Below are 25,978 nucleotides of genomic sequence, written 5' to 3'. Positions count from 1 at the left end.
GTGATATGTAACCAGAATTCTCACACTCAAAATAGACATTAACTAGTAGAAATTTTGAGTTTTCAAAGATAACAAATGCTGACGAATTTCAAATGAAGTAAGTGCTGAAAAACACAAAGATTCAGTCATACACTGTGGCATGTTAATGTTAAAAAAATGAAAGCTTTAAGAGGGCCAGCAAGGGCTTAAATATAACTAGAATTATAAAAAATAAGTCACAGAAACCAAGTGTAAAGGATATTTTTAATCCATTTTATAAATCAACATATTTAATTTAGCAGCATAACCGATGGTCTTGAGGTATTTCTAAATCCATACTCTGATTTTCATCCCACCCTCCCACTCCCAGTTCTTCCTCAGACATTCATCCAGACAACAGCAAACACACAAACACCCACACCCTGCTGCGATTCACGTCAACAGATCCATACTGCACTATGCACATAAATCACAACCTGACACAATCATACTTGAGCCTGTGCTCAACAGAACAAAGACACACGCACAAGTCCTGTTGTCTCAGTCTTTGACTGAGAAGAGCAGGCTCCCTCATAGTGGCTTGTAAGGCAGGCACACTTAATGGTGCAGTTTTGGCTGTAAAGAGAAACATCAAATTATTACTTTGTACAAAACAGAAAAGCCAGAATCAGAAGATATACAGGAGATCAGTTCAGTTCTGTATATATTACCAGGCTGGATATGGTACCAACATCAAGGTGTGTACTTTTAAATCTGATTAAGTCACTCAATTCTTCAGTAGCTGTAAACTTAAAATGCATAGCAAACAAGGCTTCAACTTATATGCAAGTACCAGAGTAACCGTGTTGTGGAAGAATAGTTACTACTAGGCCTTTTAAAATCAGAAAATATGAGACATGGTTACTGCAGTCTCTGCCTCATTCTCATGTCTATCAGTATTACTGGATATTGCCATGGAAACACAGCTCTCAGCTGAGAGGTGACAAACTTTTTAGACCTGAAGTTCATACATTTTTCATAATTTGCAACTGACTCATGTTAGACTGGAGTATGCTGGTTTAACTACAGACATAAATTATAAATATAGCCGCAAGCGGCGATGATCGGCCCTCGCCTCGAGCGGACCGCCTCCCCCGGCGCGCCGCCCCCGCGAGCGAACCGCGTCCCCCACTGAACCGCTTCCACGAACGAACCACGTCCCCAAGCGAACGGCCTCCCCGAACGAAACGCCTCCCCAAGCGCCCCCGCCCTCCGAATCGACCGTCCCCCAAAAACTGGCAGCCCCCCCAAAACCCCTCCCCCGAGGAGACCGCACCTCCCCAAGTAGACCACGTCATTCAGCGGACCCCCACGGAGGTCCGTGCCAAATTCGGTACAGTTCTGACAAAGTAAGTGCAAGAACATAGGGGGCGCCATCCGCCCCCCCCCCACACCGCCCCAAGTAGACCACGTCCTCTCCTGGAGCCCCACGGAGGTCTGTGCCAAATTTGATACAGTTCTGACAAAGTAAGTGCAACTGCATAGGGGGCGCTATCCGCCCCCCCCACACCCCCCCAAGTAGACCACGTCCTTCACTGGACCCCCACGGAGGTCTGTGCCAAATCTGGTACCGTTCTGAAAAAAGCTGGACATTTTGCAAAATTCCCATAGGAAACGAATGGCGAGATCCGGTCATCGCCAAGGCAACCACATGCAAATTAGGGCATGGGTCCGATCGGCTTTTATGATCAGGACGCCCTAAAGGATGTGTGTGCCAAATCTGGTACAATTTTGACAAAGTAAATGCTTTGGTTTGAATGGCAATTTTCAAATCGTTATACAGGGGGCGCTATATGGCCTATTTGGATTTAGTTTAATCAGATGGGTCCAGGGCGGCAGGGACTACAATTCATCAATTGGTCCGATTCCAATCCGACAATGCGTGTGAGAGTTATTACAAGTTGAACAAATGGCGGCGAGCCAAAAGCCTAGGCCAAATTGCCGCGCCCGCCAAAGGAAAACCGTAATACTTATTCAAAGAATTTGGATAACTTTTGCAGCCCCATGGGTCTAGGTGACGCTGGCCAAAAATGAGCTCGATCGGTCAAAAGCCCAAGGAGGAGTTCGAAAGAATACGAGGTGAGTAAAATCAACGAACTCAATGACCTCGAGATAAACCCCCAGCTGGTGGACTTCCTGTCGGTCACACGACCGGGACACAATAAGCTTTTTTGCCTGGCCTGACATGAAGAAGATGTGTGCCAGGTTTTGCGACTGTACGATGAAAAAAGTGTCACATGACCTCCCATAGGCCCAATGTATCTCGACCTCTGTCGGGGGCACCGCAGAGCCATTCTTTTGAGGTCGTTTATGAAACCCATAAAATATCAAATTGTGACGCGATTCTGAGGGGGGTGCAAATTTTGGTGAGTTTTCACACACGTTCAGGGGGTCAAATAAGGCTGTAAACGCTTCTTCATCCCTTGCCCATTGAGCGATTATAATAGTCCCTGCGCTGGGACCTCGGTCCTTGCTCGGGCCTAAATAGCTGTCCACAGTCCACCATCCAAATGTAACGCCTCATTTATTTATGATTCTGACTTTTTAGACGAGTAAATTACAGTTGCTATGGATTTTTCAGATGAACACTTTTGTCCACAAAAAAAAAAAAAACTGAGTTCTGCCTAAAGCCTGTAGTTTTGTTCCCATGAACTCAAAATGGTTACATCTGTCACATAAAAAAAACAACAACTTTCTAATACCACTACTGCCAAAAAAGTGTGCTTTAAACTCAAAAGATAACTTCTGTAGCATACGCCTTTGTTCATGGCTTCACTTTCAGACTGTCTGAAGCTGACTTTTCAAGGATGATTTGAGAATATCTGGGTGTGTCACAATAAAAGGCAGTTAGCTGGTTGTTTCTTCAACCAAGAAAGTCCGCAGCCTCAACGAGAAAAGGTACATGGTTACATTTATTGTCTCCACTAGGAGACATTTGTTTCTGATCAAGGGAAAAGCTGCATATTGTAACTGTAATTACCAAATCATTTTTTCTGTCACCCTGTGTTGCTCAGTTCCATGCTTTCTTCTCCAAACTCACCTTCTGTGTGCCCAGTTTCTTCTCCACACACCCAGACAGCCCCCCACCTTTACTGTCCTTCCAGGGGTAGAAGTTAGAACGTGGCGAGGAGGAGGTGGCAGAAGTGGAAGAGGAAGATGGGGGCAGACGGTGCACTGAGGGTTTTGAGGAGGGCGAGTGCTCCTCCATGCTCCCCCCCCCCCCCTTGCGCTTCTTGACCAGCCCCTGCTGCTCAAAGGCCCTCCCACTGCCCTGCCCGTGCAATCCTGAGTCCCCTACTCCAGCCCTGCTGTGAGAGTTGTTAGCAGCGGGGGTGACGTCTGGGGGGGATGAATGGCCCAGAGGAGGGTTTGTCCTTCTGTACGTCCAGACTGCCTTGGCAGCTGGTGAGTGGGACTCTGAGGTGGATGGCTGGGGGCGAGGTTTGCTGCTAGGGGAAAGCGTACCATTGGTCTGTCCGTGTGGAAGAGGTAAAGGAACAGGGGCCTTCGATGAAGAAGAAGAGGAGGAGGAAGAGGTGGTGGAAGGTGGACGGCCCCGGTCCTGGAGGATGATGCAGTTCCTGTCAGGGCCTGAGTGCTCCCCTTCCTGGCATGGGGCTTTACGTTTGCGGAGGGCAGCTGCAGCAGCAGCCTCCTCTCGTAGCTTCAGCATCTGCTTGCTGGGACGTCCTACTGGGTTCTTGGGTCTCCCAGGACTTACCTGACGCACTGCTACAGGCTTACCCAAAGACATTAGATGGCCACCACTGATGCTGCTGCCACTTTCTCCAGAGTTCTCTGATTGTAGGGCTGTCGGGGGTCTCCCTTGAACACGACTGGAAGAAGAGGAGGATGCTGTTTTGAGGGATGAGCTGATATGACTTCCTGTACGGACTTTAGAATGTAATGAAGAGGAGGACATGGTGGCTACGGAGGAATGAGATGAGGAAGTGATGGTCTTCCCCAAGGGAAGTGGAAACTGGAGTTCTGTAGCTTGAGGTATTTTCCTGGATTGAGAAAAAGCAAACCCATAAATTAATATGTCAAATGGATACCTTGATCAGAAAATATCTTTTTGATAACTCTAATCCTTAATTTACAAATGAGCCTTATTCAGATTTACTTTTTATTCAGAACATATTTTCTAACTCTGTCTAAGATCCAAAATTTGACATAATTTAGCAAATATACTGTCAGCAGTTTTCAGGCCTACAACATTCTGAATGACTACAAGAATTAGAAGTTACTTCAGCATTAGACCTGAGCATGAGACACAATTTAATTCAATTTTGTTTGTATAGCGCCAAATCACAATACAAATCATCTCAAGTTCAACAAGTTCACTAAAAAGGTGAAACAAAAAAAATTGGTGGTCATGCTTTATAAGCAGTCAAAACAGAATGGGTAAATTTGACCCAGGAGGACAAAAAGTGTGTCGTATTGTCTTGAAATTTACTACACACCTTTTCTGTGTAGTAAATTTTAGTCATCCTTTAGTTGTTGAATTTACTATACACCTTTTGTGCATAGTAAATTTGAAGTTACATTTTGCAAAATGTAACTGAACATGCAGAACCTGTTTGCCTTTTTAAACTGATGACATCTGCAATTACTAAAAATACTATCTGACCACTTTCTTAATAAAGAACAAGAAAACATTTCCCGTGTGAGTATTTAAAAATGTAGTATTTCTCAAATTGTGCCAGACAGAGCTATGTAAATGTGTGAGCTGTAAAGCAGCTGAATGCACTCGTAGCGCTATCTACAATGGATATCAAATATTACTTGGAATGTTCCAATATTGTTCCTACAGATGTTTTGCACTTGTAGGTTTGCTTTGTCTGCCAGACCTCTTCCTCTCAGTTTCCAAGGTCCTGTTGATGATGCTTTTCACCACTGGTAGTTTACTGCTTCCCTTTGTTATTTGTTGGACTTAAAATGCTTAAATTTCTATAAAAACTGGGGTTTTGACTAGTAGTGTAAGTAAATATGTTTTTATTTAAAATCTCTTTATTATATAAAATGCTATTTTCTGGTTGTCCATTGAATCTGGTTGGAGTCCATTGATATATCACATACCACATTAAACCTATTTTAGTTTTAGCAGTTTAACCACTGTTCAGTGAAAGTACTAGTTCCATTTTCAGTATTTTTGGGCTTTATGACTGTTGTATTTTATTTACTGTGTGATAAGCAGGGGCATATGTCTGTGAAGATTCTCAGTCCAGATGAAGATATCTAGAAGCTGAATCATGGCAACTGGACTTCTAGTGTTTAGGATAAAATGTTTCACCACTAATCCGAGTGGCTTCTTCAGTCTAAGGGGAAGCTGGTAGGCATCTCCGATTTATTGTTCAGGTTGCTTTCACTCCATCCCTGGCCTAAATAGGCTTGTTAGGTGGACTATATAAATGGGAGACAGTCATTAGACCCACACTTCTGAGTTGGTTTCACTTGGTTTCACACCTGGCATGAATAGTCTATTCATGGTTAGGTGGACTATGTAAATGGGATGAGAGTCGTAAGACCAACACTTCTGGGTTGGTTTCATTTCCCGCTTGGCCTAAACAGGCTCGTTAGGTGATCAATGGAAGCGGAAGCAGAGAGGGAGAGAGTCTTAGCCAAAGGACTTAACTTTGCATTCATGCCCAAACACGTTCATATTGTGGACTTTATGACAGCCACCGAATCTGTGGTGCAGAAGCAGAAGAACTCCAGCTGAGAGTTACTGCAGCACTTTCCATTTCAAAACCACCACCATCCAACCTCACCACCTAGGAGAGTAGCTGTAACTGTCATCCCTGTCCAAGCATGATACTCTCACCATCCGGCCTGTAGACAAAGGGAAATGCACAGTGGTCCTGAACACGGCAGACTATTATAGAAAAGAAACCTCACTTTGGAGGACCAACAGACCTATGAGAGATTAAGAAGGGACACCACCAGCACCTACAAGAAAAAAGTGACTGACTGTTCAAAACACCTGTAAAAGGATAATGCCATTGACAGGGGTACCTACCACCGACTGTATCCAGGGGAGACCACCCCTTTCCTATATGGGCTCCCCAACATACATAAAGAACGAACCCACCCTTAGGCCCATCGTCAACAGCATAAACTCAGTTACATATAACATTCTTAAACACCTGGCCACCATTTTAGCACCACTGGTAGGTCACACAGACCACCACATCCAGAACTCAGTGGAATTTTCCTCCAAAGTCAGAGATCTAAAACTAGTTTCAGATGAAATAATGGTATCCTTTGATATCTCCTAACAGCTGTTAGAAGAAGACTAAAAGAGAACAGCACCCTCTCTGCCAGGAGCAGCCTCAACCCAGCTTCTGGACTTATATCTGAACACCACATACTTCTCATGCAGAAACACCGGGTGAAACACAGATGTGCCATGGTCCCCCTGTGTCACCCACCATTGCTAATCTGTACATGAAAGAAATAGAAAAGAAAGCTCTCAACTCCTTCACAGGGATAGCACCAACCCATTAATTTAGACATGTGGATAAAACCTTGGTAAAAATCAACATCCAGGAAGTTCAGGCCTTCACAGATCACATTTATGCGATAGATGTAAACATTAAGTTCACCAAAGAAGACACCAAGAGAACAGGCTAGCCTTTCTGGACTGTGAAGTCACCATCAGGAAAACCCCCACGTATGGACTCCCACCACCCACTGCAACACAAAGTTGGTGTCATTAAGACTTTGCAGTATAGAGCAAAAAATATCCCCATCTCTATGGAAGCCAAGAGGAAGGAGGACACACATTTGAAGACAGCCCTAAAAACCTGTGGCTACCCAAAGTGAGCTTTTAATAAGGCAGCATCTGCATCAGGCAGAAAGACAAGTGAACAAGCTGAGACTTGCGATGCACAGACAAAAAACCTTAGTGGTGTTTCAGAGAGGCACTGAGACAATACTAATTCACCCTAAAGACTGGACACCAAAACAAAATTTGAGCAATATAGTGTATGCCATTCAGTGTAGGAAAGAATGCTCAGAAATCTACATTGGAGAAACCAAACAACCACTTAACAGGAGGAGCAGCTCCTCTGGACCACAATCAGCAGTGTACCTCCATTTAATGGCCACAGGACACTCATTTGAAGATAAGGATGTAAACATTTTTGGACAGAGATGATAGATGGTTTGAGAGAAGAGTCAGAGAAGCCATACATAGATAGATATGTTCAAGTGGAAAAACCATGCCTTAACAGGAGTGAGGGGCTCAGACATAACTTATCCTCAATCTACCAGGCTGCCCTTCCATCTGTTCCCACGAAGTTAATGAACACATCAAATGTCTTTCAGGGAGGTCACACCCAGTTTGTGGATCAGAGGGGGTCACAAGAGGGGTCACAAGAGTTGACCATTAGATCCTAATGACCCTCACCTCACCTCATTTGTGCTCACTTCCATTGTTCACCTAATGGGCCTATTCAGGTTAGGGGTGGAGTGAAACCACCTTAACGATAAATTTGAGATTTCTATCAGCTTCCTCTTATACTGAGAAAGCCATCTGGATTGGTGATAAAACGTTTCGACTTTACTACAAGTCCAGTTGCCATGACTCACCTTCTAGAAAGACAAAGACAATATTTATTCTTGTTTTCATGTTTACACTAAAGGTCTTTGTTAGTTTAAAAAAAAGAAGACAGCAGGTTCTACTTTCTTCATCCTGTATGTGTGATGAATACAATTTAGATTATGTGTGCCCATCTTGGTTCCAACATATAGCCAACCCTCTGCACTAAAATGCCAGGTAATCAGGGTAAAGCAGAGTTCTGACAATAGGGCTCTTGATCAAGAAAAGAAAGATTAACTGATGATCAGGAAAAATCTTGAAAATACTGCTAAAATCACAGAATTCGTCACTGCCATTCTTTGTAGTAGAAAACCCCATTTACTTCATCATGCTTCAGTGACTAAGCAGTGGGTTACACTTTAGCTGCATATGTTCTGCACATTGCACAGGATCCAATGTAACAATCTCTTCATTTTCGAGTGGGGCACAATCTAAAAAGTTGGATTTAAGGGGAAGGGGATCGGCGCAGTTAATCTGGTTCAACCCATCTATTACTCACCACTCAGCATTTTAAAAATGACTAGCAAATGGTAAATGTCAAATATCCAATGTGTGATCTCAACAGTGGTAGTCATTTTGTCACCTTTAAAGTTTTTACACCTCCCATTTTTCACACTTTAATGTATTATTTATATATATATATATCATTTTGAACACATAAATTCACATTTGTGCCCATTGATCTAAATTAAATAGCACAGATATAACAGATAGATAGACAAACATATTTATACTAATTCGGGCAAATCTTGAGTTTATCTCATTCTTCTTTCCACCTCCTCTTAAACTTACTTCAAATAAAATTTACAACATAGGACTGTACAAATTGTGAACACCTTCTGAAGTCACTGTACAGTCATCCTTACTAAAAAAATGTTTTTTATGTGTACTGTTTAGGTATCAGTAGTAACATGCAGCATTGTATATTACTACCTAGGGATCGGTACTTTGATACTTGATGGGTACTTGATAACTACTGCTCACAGACACACTGCAGGCCCACTACAGAGAAAGCACAAGACTGTTCACTGGTAGCGTGACTGTACAGCTCACATGCATTATCATTACTATCTCTAGCAGCATCAGCTTCATCATCATAATCATACAGTTTATCCAGTTGTGCTGTGTCCATTTTTCTTGATTGGAACATATACTCTGGCTGAACAGTTGCCTTTAAACTTCAAAAACCCATCCCCTTAGATTAGGCCATTGGTTGCTCTGTATGCTAATCATAACACTTACTTCTTCAAGTGACAAAGCTATTTGACTGTTGATCTGTGGACCACACCCCATTTTCTGCTGGATGCCTTGTGTTCAAATGGCTGTGCAGAGTTGTTGTGATATGCTAAGTTAACCTGGTAGAGTTTGCACTACTTGTTTATGTTTGTATTTGGAGCTGTAGTAAAATTATTTACTGACCTAGCTATCATACTCCAGGCATTGGTAGAAGCAAAACACTGGCTCATTGTTTTTAAAGACAAAACCATAGTTGCATGAAATATTTGAAAATTATTGCCTATCTCCACTACTAACCACCACCAACCCTAACTCTCAGCAGAAATCATAATAAAAAGATTCAGAAAAGTATATACTGAGTAGCTTTAACTACGTACATGCCAGAAAATGAAATCAAATCATCAGAAAAAGAAATCAAGTGTTTCCTAACAAGAAAATGTCAAAAATTAGCACCATAAAAGAAAGCTAAAGCCAAACAGGAATGTGAGCTCAGGTTTCTTACTTCCAAAGATGGGCGCTGATGTGCTGCTCCAGCATGCTGCTTAGAGCCGACCTCAGGTGGTGAAGTCTCCTGTCAAATGTGTAGATGCCATGACCCAGTGCCTGGCTACCAAATGAACACACCTACAGAAAGAGGACTTGTTAATCTGATACAGATAAGGAACCATAGGAACCTCCGCAGGTAACAATTTGAAAATAAAATTATACTGGATGAAACCTCCACTTCCTTATAATAACTTACATGAGGGTTGCAAAACTTAGGCTTGTTTGCAGTTGAACATAAAACCACAAATTTTATCCTCTGACTGAGCATCTGAAAATACAAATCCTAAGCAAGAGACTGCTGTGCAGATAAATATTAGATCACCCACATTTTTTCACTATCCATGGGAGTAATTATAGGTGTTACGAAGTTCAACTGGCACTGAAACTGCCATTCAAACTCTCCCCCCCTGGATGTAGGCTATTAAAGACAGTATTAAAGACCATTCAGAGTCCTCAGGACTAAGTGTAAAAAAAAAAACACATCGACAATTTTCAAATAATCTTTACCAGGAAAACAAACTGCACAGTTTCCTTACTGTTAAATTAAAGTGCAATCTGCTCACCGCTAAAGGTCTGGGGTGTGCAGCAGAAAAAGGCAACTCAGCGGGTTCCTCGGGTCCTTCTGTCTCACTTTCATCACTTGAGATTCTTCCATGGACGAGAGGTGACGGGGCACAGAGACTTCCCTCATCCTGCCGTTGCCTGTCCTCTTCTGGGGTGCACTCTGAGACAGCTGTAGACCGACTGTTGAACAAATTCTATTATTTGGTATCCAATTGGTATCTAATGAGACAGTGATACCGAGTATATCACATCATCATATAATTCCTAATTAGGGTCACAGCGATCTGCTGGAGCCTATCCCAGCTCTCTTTTGGGTGAAAGGCAGGGGCACACCCTGGACAGGACACCACATAGAGACAAACAACCTCACACACTCACATTCACTCCTATGGGCAATTTAGAGTCACCAATCAACCTGACATGCATGTTTTTGGACTTGGGAGGAATCTGGAGTACTCGGAGAGAACCCATGCAAGCACGGGGAGAACATGCAAAATCCACAAACCGGGTTACAAACGGGGAACATTCTTGCTATGAGGTAACAGTACTAACCACTCATCCACCGTGTTGCCCCTACCAGATTAGTAATGAATGCTAAATTAGTACAGCCATAACAGGGCTTACATCCAGAAAGTGCGATGTACATCGTTTTTTGCGTAAGACGGACCAAATTAATGAAAACCAAAAAACAAAACTTGGCGCCACATCATAAATACAGAATTTACATTCCTCTTATTTCCATATGTCAACTTGATCGGTGAAGTAAATCTGCTTGATGTATCCTGAACAGTGATGTACTCCATAACGCATGGCATGAGTCTGAGCTTGACAGAAGTAGAAATGGCATAAGCAGGAAAATGACTGCAGTGCAATCGGCCTTATACAGATAATGCTATGTCAAACTTTAATCACTTTGATGGTCAATCTGAAAGGGTAAACACGTGGTCAACCATTCACCTGAAAGTGTGATGTTCATCATTTTTTGCCGTAAGACAGACCAAATGAATGAATGAATAAATGAATGAACATGTGATACAGCATCTACTCTGAGTGACGAAGGGCATGTACATTAATGTCAGCCATTCACCCATTTTGTGCTGCTTAACCTTAAACAGCTCTCTCTACTGCAATTTGAACTTAACTTTTACTATCTGGAGTCTACTAGGAGGAGTACTACTCCTACTACTAGGAGTAGACCAGTTGTTAATTTAATGATTTTGATATTTGATAATACAGAATGCTGCAGCCAGAAGAACTAGCAAGAGAGATCATATTTCTCCTATATTAGATTCTCTCCATTGCAAAATCCAGAATAGAATTTTAATTCCTTCTCCTCACATACAAAGCCCCTCTTGATCAATCTCCTTCATACCTTAAGGAATTCACAGTACCATATCATCCCAATAGAACACTTCACTCTCAGAGCACAGGTCTACTGTGGTTCCTAGAGTTTCCAAAAGTAGAATGAAAGCCAGAGCCTTTAGCTATCAGGCCCCTCTCCTGTGGAACCAGCTCCCAGTCTAGGTTCAGGACGCAGACACCCTTTAGGGTTAGACCTAAAACTTTCCTTTTTGACAAAGCTTATAGTTAGGGCTGGCTCAGGTGTCCCCTGAGACTAGACGGCCTGCGGACTCCCCATTTGTACACTGAGCTCTCCTGTCCTGTCCTCTTTCCTCTCCCCTCCCCTCACATGTATATGCCACAACTGAATGTCCCTAACTTGGTGCTTTCTCACAGTCCCACCAACCTTCCCAGTGTTAATTTGTTGTTTATTGTTGCTGTCCTTTTGTTTCTTCTCCATCCACTCACCCCAACCGGTTCCAGTTGACATTGTGTGAGAGGGAGAGTACACCCTGGACAGATCAGCAGTGTATATAACAGGGCTGACACACAGAGACAGACAAACACTTACACTCCCATCTATGGGCAATTTAGAGTCAGCAGTCAGCCAATGTCAAACATTGTCTTTGACTGTGGGAGGAAGATGGAGTACCTGGAGAAAACCCATACAGACATAGGGAGAGCATGTAAACTCCATACAAAAAGGAACAAGGATCAAATGGGATTCAAACCCCAGAAACTTTTTGCTGTGAGGCGACCACCATGCTGCAGCATATTATGGCTGAATGATACAGATAATTATCTAATTGCAATTTCTAAACTTTCACTTTCAATTTCTAGAGCAATACAGAGATTTCTTTTAGATTTAAGATTTGGAGTTCCTGTTCTTCCATATTATTCACTGCAAGTTTGCAAACAGGCTGTAAATAATAGTAAAAAAAAAAACCAAGGCAACACTGGTTAGAATACAGTCTTCATATATACATTTTCCGATCAATGCCCTCCTTCACCCCACTCACTTTTTCTCCTGCACACAAATAGTTTTGTGTTCAAAAGAAAAACATGTGCAAAAGGCTAAGAGTGCCTAAACCCTGGTGGGTGGTCCATGTGTCAGACTGCACACAGACAGAACTATTCTTAAATTAAATGTATATTCAAGCTTTGGTCTACATTGTCACTTTCTCTGTGCATGCTCTATACAGGGTAAAGGGATGCTGTACTGCTTGTCCAGTATGTTCGCCATGGGTCACTGAGTTTAGGGCCATCATGTCTTTCCTTGTAAAGTCAGCTATCAATTGAATAATAATGTCCCTTGAACTTTTTTGTCTGCTCTCACTCACTTCCTCTGCACATTTCACATGAAGCCTCCGGGGCAGAGCACTGTATGTGTACATGAAGCTTGGAGGGATGTTAAGAATCTGTGGCATAAAAAAAATGATTGCAGCTTATAGTTTGCAAATTGCATTCGGTTAAATTGCAGTATCAATTTGAAAATGACTAATGTAAAATGAGTAGAATTGCCATCATACAAAGGCTTCGGTAAATCTCACCAACCTGAATGCAGGAAGACTGGCCAGAGGTCTCCTGCAGTGTGGAGCTCCAGCCTGTTCTCTTGGGGCCTCTGGGCTTGGGGATCGTCCAGTAGAGGAGCTTCCCTCCAAGGACTGGGCCCCTTTCTCTCGAACCCTCGTTTTTAGTTCTGCTACCAGCTGGTCAAAGTTCTTGCTTCGGCCCACCACCTTCCTCCGCTGGTGTATGGAGTGGATCTTAAAATCAGAATATGTGCAATTAATTAAGATACACATAGATTTATACAAAGGAGTTAATTCCATGTACAGTGCCTTGCAAAACGTATTCACTCCCGTCTTTGTCTTTTTCCTATTTTGTGGCATTACAACCCCATAAGTTGAGTCCAAGTTGATAAAGTAAAATGAATTTAACAAAAATTATTTAAAAACATTCAAATAAATAAATAAAAAATTGGTATGTGCATTTGTCTTCACCCCCTTTGCCATAAAGCTCCTAAGTAAGTTCTGGTCCTACAAATTACCCTAAGATGTCAGATAATTAGTTACATTAAATCCCTCTGTCTGCAGTCTAAGTGTCACATCATCTCAGCATTCATCTAGCATACCTGCTCTGAAAAGCCCCAGTCTGCAACACCACTGAGCAAAAGGCAGCACTAAGCAAGCAGCACAATGAAGATCAAGGAGGTCTCCAAACAGGTCAGGGACAAAATTTTAGAAGTATAAATCAAGGTTGGGTTACAAAAAAATACCTACTCTGGATATCCAACAAAGCACCATTAAGTCCGTAACAGCAAAGTATCAGGAATATCGTACTACAGTAAACTTGCCAATAGAGGGCCAGCCACCAAAACTCACAAACTGGGAAAGGAGGTCATTAATTGGACAAACATCCAAAAGACCACCTGGAGAACTTCATCAAGGCAGATGGCCACCCAAACTGAGCCCGATTCTGTTAAAGGTAGTTTTTCCTCTCCAACGTCATGAGAGATTTGTTGGGTTTCTGTGACTTTGTGCTATACAAATAAAAATAGACTAAACTGAATTAATTTTTCACAAGTATTTGGAAAATAGTATGAGTTCAGGAATTTCACTGCACCTTGTATTTTGCTGGAGAAAGTTGCCTGTATTGGGAATTTCAGCTTTGAGCACTATACCATTTTTCAGCTCAGCAGTGTAAAATAAGCTTATTATTCAACTGACTTAAGCCACAGTTTGAATGTATTTGTAGTTTTTAGATTATATAATTTTTATCTTCATGTCTTTATATTGTCTGATGTCAGTTTTTATTATTTGGTTATGAATAACCTATATTTTATTTTGACTATAATTTTATTACAAGAATGACAAAATTCACCCATTCAAAGTTACATCTCTCAAACTGGTGGAGACAGAGGGTACAAAAGATGCAAAACTGACTTTTTAACATTTGTCACATAGATTTAGGTGTTTCTTGTGGCCTAGTGATCCACAGAGTGTACCAGCTGAGCACCCAGTGTTCTTGCAGGCTGGCATAGTAAGAAACCAACAGTCATTCCTCGAAAGGTAGGCAAGAACTTATCTGTGTGTGCTAATCACTTCACCAACTATTTCACTAGCCTTGGTCAGTAAAGTAGTGGACTTGCTTCAAACTGCTTGAGAAAGATCAGTACAAACAATTTGTGGGAAAGGTGGAAACAAGGTATACACAACCTACATAACTGACATCAGAATAATTTAATTTACTATCTCTTCATGAGTGTGACACATTTTTAATGAAATACATGGTTTACAGGTAGCCAACAAATAACTTTAGTTCTAATGATTGTAGCCCAATGACCTAAAACATGTTAACATGCACTCCCCATGTCGAAAATAAGATTTACCAACATTACACATTGGTACTGTCTGAGCACTGCTGGGCTGGCTGTTACACTGATCCTATAACATTATGTTTACATGTAATGTAGGACATAAAACATTAGCGAAATGTCTACAATAAAAGCAGTTTGGGTATTTGCTTTTTGTCTCGTTTTGCTGAGTACATATCTTGAAAAGCATTTCTTGTGCTAAAACTTGAATGATGTCTTATTATTACTATGACTATATCAGACTGTTAATGCTTTATACGGTCCATATAGTGACTTTACATAAATTATGAAATTACATTTCTACAGAAGGTCTTTACTAAATCTTTGAATTAATCTCAACATCTGATAAATTATACATTTTCACAAATCCTCTATTACACAATTTCCTAAACTTCAGTTGATTTTACCAGCTTGTATTGAAATTTGTACTCAACTAAATGGAAACACCAAACACATCGTGTAAAACGAAAAGATAAAACTTTATTATCATAAAAACAGTAAGTACTGTTACAATAGTATATAATATATGAATAATAATACTGTATGAACATTCACTAAACGATCTGCACACACAACCAAGTAAACATTACAATGGTCTAACAGTTTGTTCTAAAGCTGAAATCATTTTACCGCAGACTATGTAGATGGTTTTATGGAGCTGATCTTTGAGAAGGTCTTTCTGGACCTGATTGATATAGAGACAGTGATGAAGATCCATTCAGTGATGATGATGTATTCAGTTTAAAAGGCCAGAGAAGCTAATTAATATGACAAACTTTGAATTAGAAATGTTAAATCTCATCACTAATTTGTCCCCAGGTTTTCAAAAGCATGCATCATGAATTTAGAAAAAGAAGAATAATATAATAAATACTTACAGCTCTATTTCCCAATGACAGAAGGGCCGATAGTCAGCTCTACAGACATTGAATGCGTTCTACAGAGAGAATACATTTAGTTCGAATTCAGAATGTTCTACCATGTATAATGCTCACACTGCTGGTCTCTTCTGGTGACCTAGTATAGGAAGACATGTGAGTAGAAGTTTAATCAAGTCAGTGATGATAAAATAACCCTAAATACTTTGATGTTTATACAGTAAGTAGTTATGATATCAGAGATATTGGCCTGCAGCAAACATTCTCAACCTCTGTAGGCATAGTGATGCAATTTCCACATGCACACCTGTGCCAGGAAAGAGATCAACAAAATATATACACAGAAATATGCTATCTAATCATATAGCTACTCTAAATAGTGTGTCTATGTATTAGCAGGGTGGACAGAATATCAGACAGCCCCTTCTCAGAGCTGTGGTAGGTGGTCAAAGTAGACCAGCTGTTTACTGTATACCAGACTATAAGTATATTAGTTGCTTTTAGCAAAAATGTCAATGCTGAACAGAATAAATTTAATTAAATATATTTGTAAATTAGCCTATGAATTATATAGGCTATGCATAATAATAAATGCATTCCTGAATTCATTCATCCATGTCGAGTAGCGCTAAACAACTCCGCCAGTGTCAACACCTACTTCAAACTTTGTTTCAGCTGCATACTTTAATAGCTGCAGCGTGAAATCTTAAGTACAGCATTTTCACTTGTGTTGCTCTAGGAGGTATAGTTTAACCTGAACATAAGCATTTTTACTGTTTCGGCAGCACAGCATTATCTTCAATTAAGACAAGAGTGACGGAACTGTTTTTTAACGGTAGTGACGATACAACAAAATGACAGTAAATTAACACTTACAACTCATTTCGCTCTATAAGTCACATGACAGGCCAGAATATTAAAACAAGTGTGACTTATAGCCCCCCTTATTCTATCAGTGATATCATTGATTATATTGCTGTTTTCCTCCTAATTTCTTGTTCTAAAAGCATAAAATAGCATCGTCACTGGCTGATATAGCTATGTACAAAACCCCCCAAAAAAAAAACGTAAGTGACAATGTTTTTAACTGACCTTGCAGGAACATCCTGTTGAAGCCCAGATGGGGCAGCTGGTTTGGGAGCCTTGTCTCATTCTGGGTCGGAACCTGGGTCAATTATTGTTGGTTTGCAATGCTGTGCTTTCACTGCAGCCATGTCACTTTGCTGTAGCCTGGTTGCCAGCTTGGCTGTGTGGCGGTGTGGGTGTGGGTGTGTGTGTGGGGGAGTTATTCAAGCCTACATGACGCCAAAATGAGTCATGTTGGATTGTCTGCTACACACAGGTTGAGAGGCTTGTGGTGGATGATCATTGCTCATTTTTTACACAAACACGTTACAGAAGTCTTCTTCAGAGAGTTATTGTGGCTAAAAAAGGGTATTACATGTCACCTTTGAAATGCTGAGGTTTGGTCAATCATATTTGAAATCTAAAGTCAATTTTTTTCACAAATGCATGGCTAGAGAAGGCCTCTCACACACACTTCCTCGATCACACCCAGTCACCATATATAGACTCTTCCTGTGCTGGGAGCCATTTTCAAATCTTTCAGTCAGCAGTGATAACTAACAATGACTTAGCTGCAGTTTGACTTGTTTGAAAACATCTACTTTGATCTCATATCAGTCTTCATCTTTCGCTTTGCTATTTCAACAGCATAAATTTTTCTTCAATGAGAAGCAACAGTCCAATATATTTTTGCTTGAAACATTTCATGTAGATCATTTGAAGATTTTAAAGATATTTAAAAATATTCAAACTATCACACTACTATATGTGAAACAGGTACACTAGAATAATCTGATTCACTGAGAACTAACCAACTATCAGGTGTGGTATAATTTTCACTGTAATATTTAAATATGCTAAGGGATTGTATTGTGTGATAAATTAAAAAGTCACTGAGCATGTTTGTTACGTCCTCCTAAAAAAAAAAAAAAAAGCTCCAGAGTTATAACTGGAGCTTCTTTTGTTTGTTTGTTTTAATCTGTTTTTTCCCCAGATGTTGTAAACCTATGTAGATACACCATTATCCTTAAATCATTCATTTGGTGTTTGGATATTTTTTGGAAAAATGTTGTTCATCCCACCAGTACATTTTCACAGATTTTAAGAAATTATGTCAAGAAATAATGAAGTGGTTCTGGAGGCTCATTTACTAACACACTTTGTTTTCTCTTATAGTGCCATATTTGAATGTTCCCAGCACGACTATGGAGTTAACACTTTATAAAGTCTTACAAAGATAATCATAACTAAAACTAATATCTGATACTGACATAAATCACTGGTGCATTCCTAGAAGAAACAATAATGGTATTTCTGTGGGAATTTAAATATGAATAACTAATTAGTACCTCAGTATAGAAATAAATGGGCAATATGAAATACAGTGGGTACGGAAAGTATTCAGACCCCTTTAAATTTTTCACTCTTTGTGTCATTGCAGCCATTTGCCAAAATCAAAAAAGTTCATTTTATTTCTCATTAATGTACACACAGCACCCCATCTTGACAGAAAAAAACAGAAATGTAGAAATTTGTGCAAATTTATTAAAAAAGAAAAACTGAAACATCACATGGTCATAAGTACCCTTTGCAGTGACACTCATATTTAACTCACATGCTGTCCATTTCTTCTGATCCTCCTTGAGATGGTTCTGCTCCTTCATTGGAGTCCAGCTGTGTTTAATTAAACTGATTGGACTTGATTAGGAAAGGCACACACCTGTCTATATAAGACCTTACAGCTCACAGTGCATGTCAGAGTAAATGAGAATCATGAGGTCGAAGGAACTGCCCAAGGAGCTCAGAGACAGAATTGTGGCAAGGCACAGATCTGGCCAAGGTTACAAAAGAATTTCTGCAGCACTCAAGGTTCCTAAGAGCACAGTGGCCTCCATAATCCTCAAATGGAAAAAGTTTGAGACGACCAGAACTCTTCCTAGACCTGGCCGTCCAGCCAAACTGAGCAACCGTGGGAGAGGAGCCTTGGTGAGAGAGGTAAAGAAGAACCCAAAGATCACTGTGGCTGAGCTCCAGAGATGCAGTAGGGAGATGGGAGAAAGTTCCACAAAGTCAACTATCACTGCAGCCCTCCACCAGTCGGGGCATTATGGCAGAGTGGCCCGACGGAGACCTCTCCTCAGTGCAAGACACATGAAAGCCCGCACAGAGTTTGCCAAAAAACACATGAAGGACTCCCAGACTATGAGAAATAAGATTCTCTGGTCTGATGAGACCAACACTGAACTTTTTGCCATTAATTGTAAGCGGTATGTGTGGAGAAAACCAGGCACTGCTCATCACCTGCCCAATACAATCCCTACAGTGAAACATGGTGATGGGAGCATCATGTTGTGGGGGTGTTTTTCAGCTGCAGGGACAGGACAACTGGTTGCAATTGAAGGAAAGATGAATGCGGCCAAGTACAGAGATATCCTGGAAGAAAACCTCTGCTCAAGACCTCAGACTGGGCCGAAGGTTCATCTTTCAACAGGACAATGACCCTAAGTGCACAGCTAAAATAACAAAGGAGTGGCTTCGGAACAACTCTGTGACCGTTCTTGACTGGCCCAGCCAGAGCCCTGACCTAAACCCAACTGAGCATCTCTGGAGAGACCTGAAAATGGCTGTCCACCAACATTCACCATCCAACCTGACAGAACTGGAGAGGATCTGCAAGGAAGAATGGCAGAGGATCCCCAAATCCAGGTGTGAAAAACTTGTTGCATCATTCCCAAGAAGACTCATGGCTGTACTAGCTCTAAAGGGTGCTTCTACTCAATACTGAGCACAGGGTCTGAATACTTATGACCATGTGATATTTCAGTTTTTCTTTTTTAATAAATTTGCAAAAATTTCTACATTTCTGTTTTTTTCTGTCAAGATGGGGTGCTGAGTGTACATTAATGAGAAATAAAATTAACTTTTTTGATTTTGGCAAATGGCTGCAATGACACAAAGAGTGAAAAATTTAAAGGGGTCTGAATACTTTCCGTACCCACTGTATGACTGCCTACATATGACTGCGGGATTTCACAATGGAGGGTCAGGATTTATCATCACTGGCAACTGTTAGCAGATTTGTCATACTCCCATACTGATTTGTTGAATTTAAAGTCACAAGCATTATTGATAAACTCTCTGCAAACTTGTATTATCACTAGATATTTTAACATTCTCACTAGTTGTTCTATAAAAAACCTTGGGCCCAAAGTTTTAGAATTGATTAGTGCTAAGTACTCAACATGTTCTAATTCCTACATACAAAAAGGCCATGTTATATTGACTTTAGGACTCCATAAAAAACTTAAACATTGTCCCTTTTCCATGCAAAATAACTCTTGCTTTTAAAAACTAAAATGATATTCAGTTTAAGCTAGGCTATGGGTCTTATCGATTATGTTTTATTAACTCATCCATGTCAAGTCAATTTACATGTCTAATCAGCTAACCCTATTTAAGAATTTAAATCACCTCTGTCTCGCATACCTGAACAGAGATAGTTGACGCATACTCAAAAAAAAAAACAAAAAAAAACAGTTTAACAAGAAATATGGCTAAATGAGCACACGTCAGTCATCGAGTGGAAATAGCGTCAATCTAAAATTATTCCACCTACACTTCAAGGAGCAGACATTATCCAAAAAGGTAGTCATAAAATGTAGACTGCTCAGCATAATAACTTTCCTAAAAATCACTTATCTCACATGATCGCTCGCACTACCTCAGAACCTTGCTCAAAGCTAATGACCACATGACAGAGTCCTTACAAACACCAGGAAACTGGACCATATCACACCAGTTCTCAGATCACTACACTGGCTTCCCGTTAGTCAAAGGATAGATTTTAAAATCTTATTGCTAGTTTATAAAGCACTAAATGGTTGTGAACCAAAATATATTCAAGATGTATTAGTTCCCTATGAGGTTTCCAGACCACTCAGGTCATCTGGGACAGGTCTACTGTGTGTTCCCAGAACCAGAACCAAATGTGTGACGCACATTCAGTTACTATGCAGCATTCAGTTACTATGCTCCTCACTTGTGGAACAAACTTCCTGAACACCTGAGGTCTGCTCAAACTGTCAGCTCATTCAAATCAGAACTGAAAACACTGTTGTTTACTGCTGCCTTCAAATAATTGTTCATCCTTGTTTTCTTAAAGTGCTTTTACATCTTATTTTAATTTACTTTATTTTACTTACATTTATGAGGAGTTTGAGAAGATTGAAGTGAGGTTACTTTGCGATTGTCATTTAGACCCAAATCATCATAGGGTTTGATTGTTTTTAGCTGTTTTCCCAGCTGAGCACCTGCTCATAAATATTGTCCCACTGAACTCCTCTTCCTGACATTATTTGGTAGGTCCACATATCTACCAAATAATAAACTCTCTTACACACATTCTCTTACTACTGGTTCTGTTTCCCTTTATTTCAAGCTTGCCCCGGTCCACTCGCTTATCTAGTATGCTGCAGTCAGTCATAGTATCAGCCATATATGTACTTTAAAAAAGCTTTAGGTGTACCACTTTGTTATGAAGTGTCTCCCTCACAGGCCATCTTTTCTTCTATCACAGCCACGTTTCTGTTAAAAGCTGTATAAAAGTCACAATACAAAAAATATTTTCTGACTAGTTAGTTGTTGTCTCATTAATGACAAGACTGCAAGATTATAACCTACGTTCTTGCTCTGATGTGTAATAACTGGGTTAAATGCAGAGGGGAAAATAGAAAACTGAAAAATGTGAAAAAGAAAAGAGGAATGAGGAAAAAAAATGCAAAGACAAGAAGCAGGGTTTGAACTTGTTGTGTGTGTGAGCTTACATTGCATGTCAGCAGTCGAGTGCAGATTTTCTTCCTGTCAGGATCAAGGACGCCACAGTGTTTGTCCAAGTCACACTCTCTTTCTGAGGACACAAAGACAACATCACACAGTCAAACAAGCATGTCACCATTGCTACACCCCAATGTAGTGCTGTGAATAATGCTAACAAACACCTGCATTGTTACAAATAGAAAGTTTCACAAAATGTGTTCTACAATCTGGAATCCCCCCTGGGTGTGTTTGAAGAACATATAAGAAACATCACCTCCAGCTCCTCCAGCAACTACACAGCAGTACTGTCCCTAAAAGTGTCCTGTGCAGTGTCCAACAGAAGACTGCAGCTGCTGTGTCAATTAAAATTGTGCACACAATTCATGGTAACATACACTTTGTGATTAAGACAGGAAAATCAAACTGCCACTCTAATGGGTCTTTGTAGTTGTTAAATTCTGCCGTATAATATAAACTGGAGGTTTTTGTGACACAAACTCCTCTGGCTTGTCCTGCAACTTATACAGTGAAGCAACTTATGTGTGTATATTTACAGTAATTTTGATGAGTAGTCACTAATGTTATACAACACTCTTGACTCAGTTAAAGATAATATTGTACTGCTGAAAAAGTAAAAATGTTTATGTTCACGCTACACTATACCTCCTGGTGTAACACAAGCAAAAATGTCGACCAAAACAAAGCACTATACTGCAGACTTCAAAGTACAGGTAATAAAGTATGAAGCTAAAACAAAGTTTCGGGTGAGTGTCGGCATTCAGACAACCCCAGAGAGGAGGAGGCGCTGTTTGATCTCCCCCCACTCCATGTTGACAGAGTTGTTTAGAGTTACTTGACACAGATGAATGAATTCAGTAATGGCACATTTAACTGGAACTGATCATTAGTTACAACTTCCTCTTAAATACTTCAAATGTGAACTAATGAAATAGGACCATAATTATTAGGCAAGTACACCTGAGCAGCACAGACTATATAATAACTATCCAACATTTAACTTTTGAATACTTCTATATTACCCAAATCTTTCTATTTGTACTCACTGGAGGCCACTTTGTTGTAGGGTCTGGGGATCCGGTGGCCTGGCACGGCAGAGGTAAGACAGGAGTCCTTCCTCTGGCTCTGCACAGGGGACTTGTCACTGGGTGAAGGCCTGCCAGGTGGGGTGACTCCATGCGGCCAGGGGGGATCTCTGAGTGATGGAGGTGGAGAGCTCATTGGAGGCTGCTTAAATACTGATGACTCTGCGTGGCTGCTGTGTGAGGAGGTCTTGTCCAGCGGGGAATGTCTGGGTGATGGGAGAGAAAGGGCAAGTACTAAGTTTTGCCTTACATTTTTTACAACTGCAAACCCTTAAAAAAGCATCTGCCCTTTTCACGTAAATATCATGGTAAGTGTTTTATGTGGTTTTAGATGAAGATTCAAATACTACACATTCAGCAAAATAGAAGCTAGTTTTATCTAAAGCTGCATAAATCAGCAGTCTGCTGATTTTTGATGATCATAGACAGCATACTATGGTGAGTAAAAAAAAAAAAAAAAACTGCTCATATTAATTCAGTACACATTGTTCATGTCATCAGCATTTAATATTTTTTTCTTTGCATTTGCAATGACTCGAGGGGTTTCCCTTGTTTATAAAGTATCTAAGGCTGATGTGAGGCATTGTTTTTCCATTCTTTAACTGCTTTAAAACACATTTTTTGTTGTAGATTCCAACTTCAAAGATTCCACCTCGTCTCTAGTAGTCTTAACTTTGTGCTGACTTTCAATCCAACAAAAGTTTTGTTCTCTACACTGTATAAGAACACTAGTCGGCCAGACACTTAAATATAAATAAAAGATTTCTAAATGTAGTACTGCAAAGAAGCAATGCATTAATGCTTCAAAATCCAGAACTACACACCATCCTTTAAAGCTATTTTGTGACTCTGAGCTCTGGTTATTTTTTTTCCCCCAGCTTGCCCCACTCTTCTTACCGTATTCCATCCTTTGAGTTCTTGGAGTGCCTGTACTGCGGCAGGGTAGAAGGCGAAGGTGGAGCTGCCCGTAGCTGCCCAACACTTTGGCCCCTACCTTCCCAAGATGAAGCGGAAGCAGCGTTGGTCCCATGGGAAGGAAAGTGGCTGTGATGGGACCTCTGCTGGAGCGCAGTGTTGGGAGAGCGCAGTCGGGCATACAGCTTGGCAAGAGGGCCATGTCTCCTCTCGCAGTGCTTTTCAAATGCCTGTGGCTTCACTACTTGGCCACAATGGCTGCACACCACCAGATAGAAATCATCATGGCCAGGGTAGAGGCCAAAGATGGACATGTCTGGGAGGAGAGTAAAGAGGAACGATGAGAAGGAATACAATGGATACATATATATAAGGCTACAAAAGAGGAAACAGAGCAATGTAACTTTGTCTGTCAGCTGCATTATGGAAAGATGACAAATCTCGCCTTTAAATAAGTTCCATCTGAGTTGAATAAAACCAGTACAAAATACTGTTGAAATTTGTACCTTGTCTTTTAGATATTGGCAGACTTACCCTCCTTACTGAGTGACATGGTCTCAGCAGCCTTTTTGCCATTCTTGCTGCAGTCGTCCACATCAGGCCCTGAAAAATCATATTTCACATATATATGTCTTATAAACAACATTAGCCATATACGCCTGTCAGGTTCAAATGCAACACAAAGAACAACCTTACTTCACAAATTCCGCACATAAACAGACCCTTAAACTGTGTTATATAAAGGACTGATTTGCAGGTCAAGTGCTAGTCATGTCTGTTATAGTTTCCAACACCAACTAGCTCATTGAACTGCGTGGTGGAGGAAGACTTTATTCGATAGTTAACGGGCAGGGTAACACTGCCAGCCAATGAGTGAGAGCATATACTTAAATTTGAGAAGACATGAACACTTTTTGGGCAGATGTCACACATTTGAGGAATCCCAACGTGTACAGAAATGTTAACATGAGTTAAATGGACACGGCGACGGTGGCAATCAAGGAGGAACGTTCATATTAAGCGAAAAAACCACAGAGTAACGTTTGCTAATATCAAAGGCTGGGCCAGCATTTACATGGTGGCAACAGCATTAGACTCCTCCTCCGTCACCGGTGTCTACTCCGAGTCCTCCAGCTGCTACCATTAGCATGCTAACGTTAACTGCCTCATCGTCAACGGCTTGTCGGGCTTTCTCACTAGCTAGCTAGCCTAGCTTTCCACGGCAAGAAGTTGCTCGCCCAGCGATCCACATTACCCACCTTCCGCTCTGGTGCTACCGCACCACGGCTAGTACACTCTAACCAAAAGTATCCCTTCAACATTGGCAGCTTGTTTCATGGCTAGGACTATGAAATATAGACTACAAAGGATATATGTGAATAAATATTACTTATTTTGTTTTGAAGGGAACGTATTCAGTGGGACCTGAGAGACAGCAACATGTTACCCATCCAGCGCTAGGACCCGGCAGGGTCTTTGTTTGGGTAACATGTTTAGCTCTGTCCTCCGTTTCCACGAAAATTAAGCCTACGGCTTTGGTTAAATGACTTCGTTGCGGCCAGTGTTTGCGTCAAGATGCTTCCTTACCATCCGCCGCTGTCACACCGGCCCACTCAGTCCAGGCAGTCCAGCTTTGACCCACGAAATCATCGAGGCTAGGCACCCGCCGATCCAAAGCAGCCATTACTTTTACTGCGCGTTCACGCACCGCCATCATCACTGCGCGGCAACCAACTTACGTCATATTTCGCGCTCTCGACAAGAAAGGAACTTCCTCTGTGCGCGTTCTTGGGACACCCACACGGATGGTACTGGAGTAGAAACACTCTTGAGTGATGGCATTTTCTTTAACTACTGAAAAAGATTAATACGGCGTGTTTTCCGAGTGTTAAAACAACAATATGCAAAGAAGTAACAATGGCATTAAGTTTGGAAACCCAATGTCATTAAACCTTGTTAACATTGTAAACATGCATATGAATCTACTTGTAGAGCCTTGCAAATGTATAAACATGGAAGTTCCAAAACAGACAAAAAACACATGCCTTGTTGGCTTCAAGTCCAAAATGGTGGAATAATTTTCTCAAACCATTCAAATGTATTGGTAACTTCCTCATATCACTTTATCCTTAACGTCAATTCATGAAGTTCCTAATTAACATATACTGAATGTCGTGTGTGAGTTCGTGTACTCATGACATCATTTCAAAATTGTGCTGTTGACACCTGTGTCACCACAGTTTCAGTAGTGTACACAAAAGACCCAACTCTAGTCCCCGAGGTCCACTGTCGTTTGTTCTCCAACTATCCCTGCCCTACCCACTGCCGATTACCTAGATCAGGTGTGCTCACCCAATCAGAAACTGCAAGGGCTCGAATTGTTGGAAAAGGCGCAGGACAGTGGACCTGGAGGACTGGAGTTGGAGACCCCTGCTCTACAGTCTTTGGGTAGTGTGGGTAGATCAAACACTAAAATACCTCTTTATAGCAATCAAATACAACACATTGAAAGGTACAT

At 41.0% G+C, this 25,978-nt stretch overlaps 1 protein-coding gene and 1 long non-coding RNA gene across 5 annotated transcripts; both read right to left on the bottom strand.

Moving 5' to 3' along the window:
• Positions 1–224: 224 nt before the first annotated feature.
• Positions 225–25,842, bottom strand: atxn7l2a (ataxin 7-like 2a). 4 transcript variants are annotated; one of them, XM_026307386.1, is made up of 11 exons: positions 25,048–25,842; positions 23,995–24,063; positions 23,443–23,776; positions 22,925–22,978; positions 22,507–22,751; positions 21,451–21,533; positions 12,863–13,074; positions 9,967–10,147; positions 9,360–9,481; positions 3,059–4,025; positions 225–594 (listed from the first exon to the last, which is right to left on the bottom strand). In XM_026307386.1, exons 1-11 carry the CDS (start codon positions 25,175–25,177, stop codon positions 577–579), a joined length of 2,415 nt encoding a protein of 804 aa, XP_026163171.1. In that variant the 5' UTR covers positions 25,178–25,842; the 3' UTR covers positions 225–576. The 4 variants fall into 4 exon arrangements, with proteins under 4 accessions (XP_026163171.1, XP_026163173.1, XP_026163170.1 ...); XM_026307388.1 differs by lacking the exon at positions 22,925–22,978 and having other exon boundaries at positions 25,048–25,204; XM_026307385.1 differs by lacking the exon at positions 225–594 and having other exon boundaries at positions 2,391–4,025.
• LOC113130614 (uncharacterized) lies at positions 15,145–17,532 on the bottom strand. Its single transcript, XR_003295716.1, has 2 exons — positions 15,563–17,532; positions 15,145–15,369 (listed from the first exon to the last, which is right to left on the bottom strand). It is a non-coding gene; the product is annotated as an uncharacterized LOC113130614 (long non-coding RNA).
• Positions 25,843–25,978: the final 136 nt, after the last annotated feature.

Source organism: Mastacembelus armatus, chromosome 5 (assembly GCF_900324485.2).
Source record: "Mastacembelus armatus chromosome 5, fMasArm1.2, whole genome shotgun sequence".
NCBI classification, from domain to species: Eukaryota; Metazoa; Chordata; class Actinopteri; order Synbranchiformes; family Mastacembelidae; genus Mastacembelus; species Mastacembelus armatus.
Note: the sequence above shows the minus strand (reverse complement) of the source record. Positions and strands in the feature narration are given on the sequence as shown.